Source organism: Asterias rubens (genome assembly GCF_902459465.1).
Source record: "Asterias rubens chromosome 8 unlocalized genomic scaffold, eAstRub1.3 super_scaffold_89, whole genome shotgun sequence".
Taxonomy (NCBI): domain Eukaryota; kingdom Metazoa; phylum Echinodermata; class Asteroidea; order Forcipulatida; family Asteriidae; genus Asterias; species Asterias rubens.
This window is the reverse complement of record NW_022985693.1, coordinates 1,424,732-1,440,171: the sequence shown is the minus strand read 5'-3', so window position 1 is coordinate 1,440,171 and position 15,440 is coordinate 1,424,732. Positions and strand designations below refer to the sequence as shown.

Genomic DNA, 15,440 nt, shown 5'->3' with positions numbered 1-15,440 from the left:
TTTGTAGAATTTGAGAGATGATAAGTATGACGTAGAGGTCGCCCTTCAAACACCTTGCTCGATTTCTCCACGGGCATTTCGGGTTTCGTGATTGGTTGATTGTCAGGGTCATGACCTCACACATCCGATGGCGAAATATGAAGAGTTGAAAATCGTAAAAATGGGATCCTCCCATGTCAAAGTTTGCCGTATATATGGGTTTTACACAGATTTTTTTTGAAGCAGACGGACAGTATTTTGGAACTTCAACTTGAGGCAAGCGTTTGAGTTACAACTGAATCTCGAAGAGCCAACAAATATGGATAAAAAGGATATGTCGAAGCGCTCCAGTTTTGTAAGTAAAAACTTGGTCTCGTCTGCTCTGTCGTCTGACACACTTCGTGTATTGTCAGTGTCATGTACATTGTATTGCAATTGTAATGTATGTAATGTATATTTTTTCAATGTTGGGTGTGTATCACACGGATTGTTATTTTCAACTATGTATCGACTGAAATAGTTGAAATAGTTAATTGCTCATGTAACTTTATATTGTTAATGAAAGTAGCCTACACAGTTCTACCATAGAGAGTATGGTTCTACACACCACACACAAGACAACAAGTCATGCAAACCAAACAAGTCATGCAATTGCAAGTTTAAGTTAGTTTTTTTTATAAGGCCACTACGTACTACTACTACGCTAGTATTACACTAGAGTAGATAGAATTAGAAAATTAGAACTATAGTTTATAGTATTTTATTTGAGTTGAGGGGTTGAGGTTCGTTCGGCTATCGTCTCCGTGAACCTTTCGTTAGGGGGTCCATACTCGACAAGCTTTGCTTTTTATGGGCCCCCTCCAACTCCATCACCTTGTGCTCTGTATGTTTTTTGCTTGTTTTCCGTAATTTATATTTTGCCTTTGCTTGTAAAATGTAGTATTATAGTATTACTTCATGTATTATCATTATTCCATTTGCTTGTAAAACATAGTTCTTTATTCACTGCTTATTGTTTTGTTTAATTGTTTGGATTTGGAAATAAAGTGTATTGAATTGAATTGAACCTCATATAAAAAAGTGATATACTCATAATATAGACATAGGTTGACATGTCTCACAACACTGACAGTGTTGTTAGACATGTCAACCTATGACTGTCTAGACTCATGAGTATATGAGGTTCACAGAGACGATAGCCAAACGCAACACAAACGGGGCGGTTTTGACTATTGGCATTTGGTAAATCTCTCTTTTTTTAATCAAATTTCGCAAAATTAGCCCCTACGTGTTATTTGAACTCTAATTGACCTAGGAAATGGTCCAGGAAATCCACTCCGCAATCTCTAAAATTAAATTATTAGTCCGTAATAATTCAGTCCCCATCTATTCCGTTTTACCACTACACTACGAATGCATCACGAAGTTGATCGTGCGCATATATATTTTTTTTAGGACGAACGTGGAAAATGATCTGCACACGTTCGTCCTGGAAAGAAAAAATATCCGATCCGTGCTTTGTGTACAAAACATGTCCACGTGTCCAAGAAATACTACAAGATGGCGTCTGCGAGTGTGTGTAGAAATCAAACCGGGAATGCTGCGTGCTGCGTGTTCCTTTGATGTGTGCGTGTAGACGTGCATACAGTTTAACCTACAAGATGGCGACTTTCATAGCAAAAAAGGGTTTATTCAATACGGTCTATTCGAGTGAACCCCACTGTAGATTCTGAAGAATTGTTGTTCAGTGGGGTCATACATGTAGATGTTCAGCACAAATCTGGCTGCCCTCATCTGAATGGCTTCAACCTGGGGCCGATTTAATATAGCTGCTTAAGCAAAAACATTTGCTTAAGAATGAAAATTGTTTGCTTATTTTATGCATGTAACAGGCAAAAATTTCATGCTGTATACATTGCTTGTGACTGTTATTTAGCTGTTGTTTACTTAGCATAACAATTAAGAGTGGAGTCTTGGCCGGTAATCTGATTTTACTGAGCAAGGATTGTTTTGCTTAAAGCAAAATTTAGTGCTTAAGCAGCTCTATGAAAATGGGCCCTGGTTGATGGTACGGTAGTTTGGTGATGGGTTTCAGTGGACTACTCCAATGTGCAGTGCTACATGCACCAGAGTCCTGAGTATAAAGGTCCCCTGCTACCCCCTGCTACTTCCTTGGCAAAATGTTTTGTAAAAAATGTTTTAGTATTTAACTTGCGCCTGGAACCTTTGTGGATTATAGTCCATGTAATGTACTCACTGGACCCCACAAAGCTTTTTAACACATTTTCTGGAATAATGTCACCTATGACTATTTTGTTTATTGACCCATCAAAAAGTGTAGTTAAGGACATGAAGAATGTTATTTCATCTTCATAAATCAGGTAAAAGAATGGACAAACGTTAGTTGAAACTTTAGTTGCATTGTATAGCTTTAAACCCAGGACATCACTATAGTGCATCCTACCAGGGCCATCTCTCCTCCTTTCAAGCCAGTCTGGGTGTAGGGCTGGATAGGTATCAATCCAGGTCTACATGGAACAAAAGATAGGGCCCAAGTTGGGTAAAGGTCCCCAGTTGGAAAGTGTGTACATAACCATTGGGAGCTGTTGCCAAAAAGTACAAACAAAAGCGGGACAATAGGAGGTCCCCTATTTGCAATGTTTATTGCTTGTGGTTATGTCCCATCTTTTTTTAAAACTATTGCACGCTAGACTGCACCAAGTGTGTGCACGCATTCAACACAGCAGTAAAAATGCCCGTATTTTGGATGCCAAATCCCAACATTCTTGTTAGTAAGTTATATAAAACAAATACATGGAGAATTTGTTTGCATTTGTTGACAGTTCCATTAAATTAGGCAAGGCTTCATCTTGTGGAATGAAACATTCCATCTCAACTGATGAAAATATTCTCTCCGTAGTTTACTCTTAACATTCATTATTCGTATACTGCACAAACAACACATTTGTTAGAATTTTATTACAGAGGTTATGTTGTACTTTAATATAGTGAACTAAAATGTTTTTGTCAGACCGCACCCAAGTGTCTGCATGTGTTATCTCAGTAAAAAATCCCCTCATACTGGATGCAAAATATACAATACAGTAAGCAGTTTAGCTTGGTTACCCTCTTGATTTCCCTCTTAATTATTTAAACATTGCGATAACAAAAGTTGCGATAGATTTCTGCAATGGCTGAAAAGGGCCCTAATTTGTTTTTATGTTTTTAATTTGTAAATTTTTAAGTACATTGAATGTTTCATTTTAACTTGTAAACACTGGCTTCCTTACTTTTATGTCCAGCTTTCCTTATAGTTTTTTTCATTTAAAAAGGGATTCACCCATCAGTGAAGTACACTGTTCATGCATGCATTGTGGATCCTTCATTGCCCAAGCATGTACTTGATTTTATACAGAAATGATTGATATAACGCATAAAAGGTAGATTCACAATGCCAGATGCATTGTTGTTATAATACCAGATGGTGTCCGGAGTAGTAGTCAAAGGCAATTTTGGGATTTTTAATTAATAAATGATGTCAATGATGATGTGTGTGGTACTCCAGCAGTACTGGTACTGCTGGAGTACTATTTAGGGTGTAGCCTCTCGATTTCCACTTTTACTTTGGCTTGTATAGGTTTGGATCCGATTTAGCTGTGGTGCATCATACCCTTGATCACATCATTTTGGGGGTGGTTTATTACCATTTCACAAATGAAGGCCAGGTTTTATGGACTTTAGTTTTTTAAAACAGCATTGTTTTATTGCACTCTCATTATTTGACCAAATGATGCCATGCAGTCCACCTTTCCTGCTAATCCTTAAATGAATTCTTTGAGGAATAGGCTAGTGGATGGCATTTTACAGCGAATGTATTTGTTGGTTCAATTGAATACCTACATTGTAAGAACGGTCATGGGTTGGATTCACCTTAGAAACCACCTTAGACATGGTAGAGTAGACCATGTTGGAAGATAATTGACATAAGTCAAGTTAAGTCTGTCCATCTGAGCATTCATCAGATGTAAGAGTGGAAAAGGGTGATGAGGAATGCTGTGTGGATGTGGAACTACAGTTTGTGACGTTTGAAGAATGGTTTCATCTCATTAAAAGCTTTGACCTTCTTGTAAAACTTTTGGCTTCTTCATTAGAGGTTCAAGGTTATATAGGTGACTTCTGAACCAAGCTGGTGCAAAGCATTGTTTAAATGTTTTCTAATGAGAAGTTAAAATAGAGGTTTGTTCAAAAAGAATGGACACCCCTAATTCATTGATCCTATACTTTTTGAATATTCATTATGAGTATGCAGGTAATCATTTCATCTGGCAGTAATTTCTATTATATTTATTTTATTTCACAGGCAGTCATAAAAATTGCAAACACAATAAAAACAAAAAAAGACAAAAACATATAAAGAAAACTACGAATACAACAACAATACAACAAATTGTTGTTATTTTGCGTACTTTGTCAATGTAATGTGTCTTCTTAAAATACAATACATGACCGATTGATTTAAATTTGACACCACTTAACTGTTTTACCTGCATTTGTGCCAACTAATCTTTAAATAATAATAACAGTTAAAATGATGTGCAATCAATAACAGTGCAAACAGGTTTAATTGATTGCTAAAATCAAGGCAATTGTATTAATTCTATTGTGTTCATACAATTGTTGGCCTTGTAGTAAAAGTAAAATAACCTGTTTTCTATCATGCAGTGTTTAAAGGTGATGGCTTTCACAAAATGAATTTCCAAAGAAAAGAAAAAAAGAATGGTCTACTCTCATCTTCCATCATTGTCCATACTGACATACAAATCTGTCAATTCAAGAGAAGATGTGATGCTGCTTGCACATATTGTATGTATGTTATCCTCTGTAAGGTAATCCAATCCTAGTCATGACATTCCAAGAGTGTTGACCCACTAGAAGTTCATGTACTCAAAATAAGATACATGTAGGGTTTTTCTTCTTTTTGATAAGTTTTGTGAGGACATTTTCATCAAGGAAATAATTTCCTTGGTGCAGAGCCTAACAGGAAGATTTTTTACTGTACTCCTTTTGCCAAATCCTCCATGTCATGCATGTCTACAAGAGTCGTTGCCAAATCCTCCAGTACTACAATACTAACAAATGTGTTGCACAGTAGTTTTAGAAACAAGTATTTAAACAAGTATTTGACTTGGACCGTCCGACCATGACATGGACAGTAGATTGGGATAAATTTCTGTTATGGCTTTACATGAGATGGTGGTATTTTCCTTGTGCAAGTACGCTAAACAAGTAAACTTGGCATAACATAAGTACACAAAATGCATAATTTGAAACATATAATGCTTCGTTGTACTGTATGTATATTCTTGCTGTGTATCATTTTGGAAACAAACAAGTTTAGACCCAATTTAAATTAATTTTTAACGGAAGCTGTTGAAGACTATAATTGGCTGGCGTCTGTCAATAAATAGACCAAGGACCTCAGACTAGACGCACAGGTGGAGCTGCATGGATCACCGTCATTACATGGCAGCTTGTACTCACTGTACTGCTATTTGTGTATAACTTCTCATCATCAGAAGCAGTGAAATCATGGTCAGTTTTTGTATCTAGCTTGTTATTTAGGTTTTTTCTGTCTATGAAACTGTTATTTTTATCAGTTGCTGCTTCTCAGTTTTCAGCAAGAGAAACCTTTGATTCAGTATTTTGTTGTACAATTTTGGCTGACTATTCAGATGTTGAATAGGCCTACTAACCTTATCTACCTACAAATAAAGTATTTGATATTTATGATTTTCATCTGATGTATGCTTTACAGTTTGGAGGTATCCGGATATCGGCGAAGCCATCAAAGAAGGCTGAATCCAGTGCAAAGCGAGATCAGCGAATGCAGACACGCCCCTCAGTGGAAGATGAAGAAGCTCTGCAGGAATATGAGAGGATCCAGCAACAGCTTACAGACCAGGAGGTGGATGCTGCCTTTGAGAGAATGTTGGTAAGATAATAACATGCATGTTGCAGATGTGCTAAATGTCTAGTACTTTTTTTACTATTTGAATTGAAACTAACTCAAAGTGCAATTGACTTTGAGGTGCATGTGGGACTTCAACTGGTTTTGTATTGTTTTGTCTTATTATGAGGTGGTCTAATATAAATTTTCAGTGTCCATGTGTAAATATACAATATATTTACAATATATTGCGATATTCGATATAATCGGGATTAATTAAATTTGACATAATCAGTCTTCAAACTCCGAGTGAAAGTTGTAGAAGAGACAGTCATGCATAGCATAAGAGAGGTGTTCTAATAACCTATTCTTCTGGTTTTACTCCAAACCTATGGGGTGCAAGATGTCTCGGCTAGGAAATGCATCGCGATACTTAATTGATATCGCGATACTTAATCGATATCGCGATATTTAATCAATATCGCGATATATCGATATTTTGATTAAAACCAAATCGATCCGATATCGAAATCGTTTCCAAATTAGTATCGCGATGTTTGATAATATCGTGGCAGCTTACTTGGTTGTACAGTATTCACAATCTGTACAGAACATTTACTTTGTACTTTCTACATTACGTTAATGACACTGGACACTATTGGTAATTGTCAAAGATCAGTCTTCTCACTTGGTGTAACTCAACATATGCTTAAAATAACCTGGGAAAATTTTAGCGCAATCGGTCATCGAAGTTGCGAGATAATAATGAAAGAAAAAACACCTTTATCACACGAAGTTGTGTGCTTTCAGATGCTTGATTTCGAGACCTCAATCTGAGGTCTCAAAATCAAATTCATGGAAAATGACTTCTTTCTCAAAAACGACCTCCATGGTTACTTCAGAGGGAGCTGTTTCTCACAATATTTTTAACCATCAACAGCCCCCCTTTACTTGTTACCAAGTAAGGTTTATGCTACCGTAATTTTCGGATTATAAACCGCGGTTTATATGTTGATTTTGACATTTTTTTGAACCCCTGCGGTTTATTCTCCGGGCGGCTTGTAGGCCGACGTATAAATATTTAAGAGAAAAAACGGCATTTTTAAAAAGAAAGATCGTATGTAAAACATTCCAAATATTATTTTTTTTAAGAAACGAGAACAAAAACCTGCAAAACATGCCTGTGTGATGACAAAGTCCTGTTGAAAATCCCACCCCATTTGTATTCCGTGTTTCCTTTGTAAAACGTTAATCAACCGCCGTCCGCGCCCTCGCTCAGCGAAACTCAGACTAGACTGGTCCCCGTCTATTTATCCTAGCAATATATATATGCTGACGTCAGACATTCAGGCTGCACTCGTGTGAGAGCGAAATAGACTGGTCCCCTGTCTATTTATCTTACGATCTCTACATACTGACGTCAGACATTCAGGATGCACTCGTGTGAGAGCGAAATAGACTGGTCCCCTGTCTATTTATCTTACGATCTCTACATACTGACGTCGGACTTCCAGGCTACACTCGTGACAGCCAGCGGTTTCTTCAGCTCAACCACAACATCAGAATGGTGAATGAACGTACACAAAGAACTATGCAGCGCCTGGGATCAAACAAAACGTGTTCAAACCGCCCTCATTGTTGAGTCCATTAACCTTGAACATGTAGCGGCACTTGTGTAAACTCTCTGAAGGGCAGAGTTTCTTATTTATTACTGGTCGCACAATATTGGGCTGATTTTAAATAAAGGGTTCTTTTAATGCTAAATCTTGTTGGGTTTTAAATAAAGGGTTTTTATTAATTGTAATGAATTGGGGATTTAAATGGATGCCAGAATAATCGGGCATGCTATACCGCTTATACTATTACTATTAATATTTTTAGGTTCTCTCTTTTTGTTTTTTAATAAATGGCTTCGAACGGATTTGGTTTATTAATCAAAGGTATTTTTTTGTAACTTTATAATTTATCGGGATTCAACAGGGGTTGTGTTTATTAAATAAGGGGATTTTTCTTTGTTCAGGGGCCAGGTAATCCACTTCTTTTTTTTTTATATTTTATTATTTCACTTTGCACGGTTATCTCTTTTTGGAAGTAGTGGTAGCTCTGAAAAGAACTGTTGGTTTTGTTGGATGTCTTGATCTATCTGGTTTCTTACAAATTGAAACCCTCGAAGTCGCTGTCTTCGCTGTCGCTGCAAAACAGAGCGGCTAGCTCCTCACGCAAAAAAGATTGCAAAACGATTGCTATCCTATAATAGATCTTTTCAATTACGATCAATAGTGTAAACTTAAATACATTTCAACTTCAATTACGACGCAACTCGCGCATTGTGGCAACTATACAAGACTGACTGATGTGCCACCCGTCCGTCACTGCACATCGCCACAAAGAGGACCGCAAACAAGCACGGCCCCTTTGTGCGCATGCTGTGATTGGCCGTTTGATGATTGGCCGGTGGTAGTTCCATTTATAAAATCTTGGCTAGATTTCGGACGGATCGGCTCCCTATTGTACAACACATAGCCTGAACGTCTGACCCACACTTCGCGGATTGTGGCCAAGTCTAATCAAACGTGAACAACTTTTGTCAACAGAGGGCGATGCGATGCAGGCAAAGTTCAACTATTTCTAGGTGTGCGTTGTCGACCGATCTTTGATTCACGGAGATTTGTTGCCAAAGAAGTTCACAAAACATGGTCAACACAACCGATCATCAAAATATAAATTCAAATTCTGGAAAAGGGTTGTTGATGGAAACAAAGGATAATTCAGGACTGATAGTGTGAAATAAAAAAATCACCCGTAACGCGGCAGGTTTGGGTACTTCACTTCCGTGTTTTCGAGGTTAGTTTGTTTTCATGTTTTTTTTTTTTTGGTCGAGGTTTATACTCCGCGCGGCATATATGCCGACATTAAATATTTTTTTGTATATTTTGAGGAAGTGCGGTTTATACTCCGCGCGGTTTATAATCCGAAAATTACGGTAATACATTGTAATTGTTCACTGCCTTTAAATCATGTGCTTTCATAAAAAAAGATCCTTGATTTCGTCAAGTGTTGTAAATGATACATGTACGTACAAAACCAGTTTAATGTGATTGTACATTCAAACCATAGTGCAAAACTTCCATCAAGTATGTGAGCCATGGGCGTTGGCTTTAAAAATCTTCTCGTAATTCACAAATGTGACCTGAACTTTAAGCTCAACAAGCTTGAGGGTAGGGCATGGTGTGTGGATGTTCTTGGACGACCCTCTATGCACAGACCAGAACACACTTGTGTATGTACGTCATAAATGTTCATGTCATTGCCTGCATTTTGTACAGTAAGCAAACGGGTTACTATGGTGTTATTTAGAATTTACATTGTACACCAAGTACAATACAAGTATGATAGATACCATATTTACTCATTGTAGTGTCTATGAATTTAACCTCTGCATACTAAGATTTACATTACATGTACATGTACTTGACTGTACTGTACTTTCCATTTTGGAAAAAAAAATTACCAGGAAAAACAAATGATTAATTCTGTTTAAAAGTAATATAAATCTTACATGTACATGTATTATACATGTACCAGCAGCACCTTCAATACATTTTTTTGATGAAATGCTTTTATTAGGCACCTGAGGAATAAGAAAAAAAGAAAAACAAAGTTACATGATAAATGTTATAGTGTACACCCCCAAAATAGCATGTCTTCAATTAATTAGTGAGACATCTAAACAAGAGAATTAGCTGGAGAATATTGGAACAACCTGTTGATTTCCTCTTTAAAGCCTTTATACACTTTCGGTAAACAGTATTGTCAAAGTCCCACACTTCGTGTATCACAATTAATATATAAAATAACAAACCTGTGAGAGTTTAGGTTCAATCTGTCATCGGAGTCAGGAGAAATTAACGGGAAAACCCATTCTTGTTTCCGCGCGTTTTGCCGTGTCATGACATGTGTTTAAAATAAATCCGTAATTCTTGCTAATGAGAATTTACATTGTTTTAATGTTTTCTCAAAAAGTAAAGCATTTCATGGAACAATATTTCAAGAGAAATCTTTCACCATTACCTTCTGTAAACCCTGTAAATTATTTGTAAATCTGTGAACTTTTTTTTTACCTGTACCGAAAGGGTATAATGGCTTTAATATCATTACTAAAACATCAAGTTTTGTTGTATGTTTTCATATTATTCAAAGTATGGAAAAGTACAGTTAGTTACAAGATAAACAGTACGGGCAGTAAGGAGGAAGTAACAATGCTGAAATTGTGAAATCATTGGTGTAAATAAAAATACCAATGTAGTAAATAAGATGTGCATGTTTTAAGTAATGATTGAAAAAATACTTTGTAAAGTTGCAGACATTGTTTGTCTCTGTTTATTTTGTATTATGACACCATTACACAAACTGCACAAAAATTTCCTCCATGGTTAATTACATATCGCTACATCGAGGACACATCCTGACATTCTCTTTGTCCTGTAGCAGTCAGGCCACAGATTCAGACAAACTGGTGACCCAAATAAAGTAATGCACTGTTTCCTGTCTATTTCCCTTAAAATTGTAAAGGAAATAATGGCCACCAGCTGTATATTGCGCCCAATTTGTACTGGCATACTACATGTATAGGCCTAATATGATGATTTGACTTTATTATATGTACAAAGTCATCTTTTTGTACAGTATTGTGTTTAATTGTCATGTGGCATTTGAGGAAGATTCTGATTGGTCAAAACATAAGGTCATTTTACATGTATACAAATTGTTTGTGATAAAGTTATACAACTTTTTAAATTACATTTGTGCATCTCTGTTCACCAGGAGAATTGTCTTTACAACAGGCACAAGTGCACCTTGGTTCAGGTTAAGGGCCCTGTTAGGATACACTGAACAAGAGCATCAATCACACAAAGGAAAAAATATCTGGCACCATATTATTGTATTCACAGTGTTTCACAATGTTTATATTGACCTATATGTACATGTACGTATGGTCTGATATCTACTCTAAGAATTCCATACATGTATGCCTACATGTATGTAGGTGTACTGAACTGTATACTGGGTTAAATTATTTCAACATCATGAACATATTTCTCTAATTTCTGTTAAAGTGGCCTTTTGACACTGACAGTGGACATTACCACATTCCATACACCGTGAATCATTACTTTGAGATTATGATACATTGTTTGTATGAAGGTTATAGAAGGTGTACCATCAAGGAAATGGAAAGTTTGCACTCCCATGTTGTAATTTTTTACTTTACATTCAATGTACACTGTGTATGCTCATTGCTCAGGCAGATAGTTTATTACACTGCCGAGTTCTTACACTGCCGTTTAAAGCCGGCAGGTTCGAATTGCCGTGTGATAAAGGCCAGAGCCGGAGGCGAGGTCCTTTAGCGCACGGCAACGACCCTGCAAGGTTGAAACGGACGTTTAAGAATGAGTCAACTACTCTTTTATTCCAATTCATAAATGCCCTTTTGTTAAAAAACGTAAACAAAATACAATTACAGACACTTTGATAGTTAAAAATTCGAGGTTTGAAATATTCTTTTCAAAAACTTTGTGAAGAGTCTGTTGCGCGTGGGTTGTGTGTACGCACGCGCACGCGCTCAGAAATAGATTACGCGTGCGCGCTTAGAAGTAGATTACACGCTGTTACTAATAGCTATGAATTGCGTTCCGCGTGATAATCTTGCGCGCCTGACACGCGGAAGCCAGCCGGTTATAAACACTGGTCATTATCAACCGTCTAAACACCCCTACGTAACGCGCTCTCCACCAATAGGAGTACATGTAGAGAAACTGTCTGGGGTGTTTATGAATGAACGATTCTTCATAGCAAATTTCAAAGTTAAACCAACTCATTGCATAGGAATTTATATGTTGAACAGTGTGTACTGTAGGGACCCTGCTCTGTCACTCTCAGTATACATACCTTCTTATGTTTGTATTCTAAAGATAGCTTACCTAAACACAAATTTCAACTTGTAACATAAAATAATTTATCATACTAAGACTAAGAGCATTATTAATGTAATAATAATAGATGTAAAGTTTAAAGAAAATCTGCTGAAAAAAAATCATCCTGCCAATAAAACGCAAAAGAACTCCTTCAATTAGAACACAAACTACTGACTTGAAAGTACAGTACACATTGGCCATAGAATTTTGATTCTTGCTCTATGCCTCTAGGCTGGCCCCTGGATAGCAGATACTGTGTTAATTAGTAACACTTAATCTCGTCACCGTTATTGTAACATCAGTTACCTGTGTGACCTTTACATTGTGTCCTGTGTGGACTTGACCTATTAAAAGTAGAGTTGATGATGATAAGCCAAGGGATCTAAAAAAAATTACATTGATAAAAGTCATTGTTATGATCTGGTCTTGCACTGAATTATAACAATAGCTCAGTACCAATCCCTTAAATCCATGTTGGAAAGACGAACCTGTTTGTTTGTTTGTTTTTAGTTGACTGTTTTTTTTTGGGGGGGGGGGGGCAATGCCCTTGTTTTTAACTACAAATGTTTTACTAAGTCCATGGTACTGATTGGCTTGTTTTTTTTATCATGTCATTGAATGTTTGTTTTTATTATTCATTTATTTTATCCTTGGAACACCTTCCAGTTCAACCCATTTTTCAGTGTTGGTGCATAGTGATATAATGACATTAATTTATTTAAATACATTTAAATACATTTTCCCCCATAAAAGTGTTATTTAAATAACAATATCAAGGTAAACAATAAACATTGATGTTGGGCAAAATAAATCAAGACATTAAATGTGAGCATGCTAAAATAAAAACAGTAAAGGGTGCACAGCCAGTAACCTACATTTGTAGGCCATAAAATATCATTCATAAACAAACAACAACAATTACCAATGAATATTAGTAATATACTGAACAGGACAAATTGTAAGTTTAGGTACAGGTTTAAATATATGGAAGGATATTTGATTATTTCAGAAAAGAATGTTGTTACAATAATTAGGGCCTATGTTAAAGTACTTAAATCAAAAAATACCTTTACATGTTTGATTTTCACATTTATTTATTTTTTCAAAAATTGAAAGTGAAAATGCCTGCTTCTACCGATGATGAATAAACCAGATTTGTCATTGAGATCATTGACTTATTAGATACATGATAGATGAGATCCATTGGGAAATCCTAGAGAATACCATTTCCGCTATAAAGGGAGGAAGTTCCTCCTCGTGCAGTTCATCCACTATATCATGGTGAAAGATTTGCATGGCAGTGAGCAGTGTACACCAGACCAGGTTTAAACTAATACTAATCGTTTAGACCTGGTTTGGTGTGTATTCATTGCACACTGTAAACAATTTTCAAGACATTTCTCTGTATTGTTGCCCATCGCCATGGTTATTGGGAATGTTAATGTTCATTAGTGTTCATGTTATGAAATAGTTCAGAAGTCAGAGGGATTTAATGGGAATTTGGGTACATGTGACTTATTACAACTTTGTACAACAAAGCCTGGTACTCATTTTAGTTTCAGCTGGGAAGATTATTAAGGAAAGTTAAGTTTCCTTGTGAAGAACTACATACTGTCAGAATACAATCACATTATATAAATGTAGGCCAACATCATGTACTCAAGGCTACATGTAGGGACACATATTACAAATACAAACTGCACATTTTGAATGTCACAGGATCAAAAGCTTTGTATTGCATCTGCAGTCTGCAAAGTGATCGGAGATAATGATATCTGGAGAAACTTTTACTAGAGAAACTTAAGACCCACGAAAGTTGATCCAGCAAAATGTCAGGGCTTTTTGTAGGCTCTGCAGTGAGTGCTGCAAAGAGTAAACAATACCCATAGGGACTTGTGTAGGGGAGAGATCCATCACAAGTTTGATGATAAAACCAGATCTTTGTGTACAGTATGTAGGCCTACTACACATTGTGTAATTTGACTCATGTACTGTGTGTGTGTAATTTAACTCGTGCACTTTATTTTGGGTGATAGTAGGCTGTATGCAATTACATTGTAAGCCTACATGTATGTATAGACCATAGATTGTACATGCATACAATATTCTAAGTATTGCGCTTGACTATTCCATTCTGTACTTGAGTTTGTTTCTGTTTTACTGGACACGCAAACATACCTATTACATGTAGGCATACAATGTATGTACTGTATGACATGTGAATTTAATTTAAATACTTCTGATAAATTTGGTATCATTTAAAAAAAATTAAAAAACGTTTCAGCTTAAATTATTATAATACTGCTTACATAATACGTTGTTAATCAGATGACAAAATCATCACATCAATTTATTTGTTGTGAAAATTGTAACTGATCTTAAGATTTTTGCAAAATTGATGAGTAACACATGCTCTGTGTCAAGTTTTATCTTGATACTAGGCGATACATTCACTGCAAAGAGAAAACATTGTTTTATGTACTTTTTACATGCGCACTTCAAAGTGTAATGTGAGAATGATTTATTTGTACTTGTACAGTGAACCTGTACCTGTGGTAAGTTTGCGAATGACACTTCCAGAACATTTAGTATACATGTGTAGCGTGTATGTACGGTGTGTGATAAAGATTGCTATGGGTACGCGCAATGTCAAATAAAATGAAAATATGAATAGCATGATTTGTAATGCTTTCTCCATATTGAATGTCAAGAGAGTGTACTCGTTTGCAAGAATAAAAAAAAAGAGAAAAAAAATCATCTTTGTTTAATTTCTGCAGTCTTCAAGATCTTAATAAAAATCTTACACTTTTTGTGTAATATCAACCAGTGTACCATGCTTAGTATAGAGCAAGGACACCTTTAAAAACATGTTTTTATTATTCTCTATGGTGACCAATTTGCTTGATTTAGGTTTGCATTAATTTGAATTTTTGTTTATCATTTACTTGTAGGAGGACATGGGTTTGACAGGAAACAAGGCAGCTCCCCTTCGGTCTCGTGATATGACAACAAAAAGAGAGATGGTGTTGCAATATATGAAACGCACTGGCTCATCAGCGGTAAGGGACCAACAAACTCACATAGTCCAGTTTAAAAAAAAACCATAACTAACAAGTATCAAATCAAACATTTTAATTATGCAAAACATAAAACATTTTAGTCTGATGTTAAATTATAAAGCTTAAAATTGGTTTGTTTGGTTAGGTAAATAATATTAATAATGGGATCGTTATGAATAATGTGAGTAAGAGCAGCATCTAATATTATTACAAGAAAACTTAAGACAGACCACCTCTTCTGCTGCTTCCCAGGTTGTTTCACAAACTTGGGTGTAATCCCTGACTGTTCAACAGTTACAGGCACCCCATACAAAATAGGATGCCTACCAACTTTAGGGCTAAACCATGCGGAGATTGCATGTTCAAGTCCACTCTAGTAATTTTGTAGTGTTCTACCCAATATTATTTTAAATTAACCCAGTCAGTTTCCTTAGAATTTTCTTAGAAATTTAAAGGAACACATTGCCTTGGATCGGTCGA

The 15,440-nt window shown here is 36.1% G+C and overlaps 1 protein-coding gene across 1 annotated transcript in view; it reads left to right on the top strand.

Moving 5' to 3' along the window:
• The first annotated feature begins 110 nt into the window (after positions 1 to 110).
• Positions 111 to 15,440, top strand: part of LOC117305515 (protein diaphanous homolog 2-like) — a 43,404-nt gene continuing 28,074 nt past the window's right edge. The window contains exons 1-3 of the mRNA XM_033790382.1: positions 111 to 334; positions 5,795 to 5,971; positions 14,853 to 14,960. Coding sequence (XP_033646273.1) covers positions 299 to 334; positions 5,795 to 5,971; positions 14,853 to 14,960 — 321 coding nt within the window. The 5' untranslated portion in view covers positions 111 to 298. The remainder of the gene's footprint in view (positions 335 to 5,794; positions 5,972 to 14,852; positions 14,961 to 15,440) is intronic.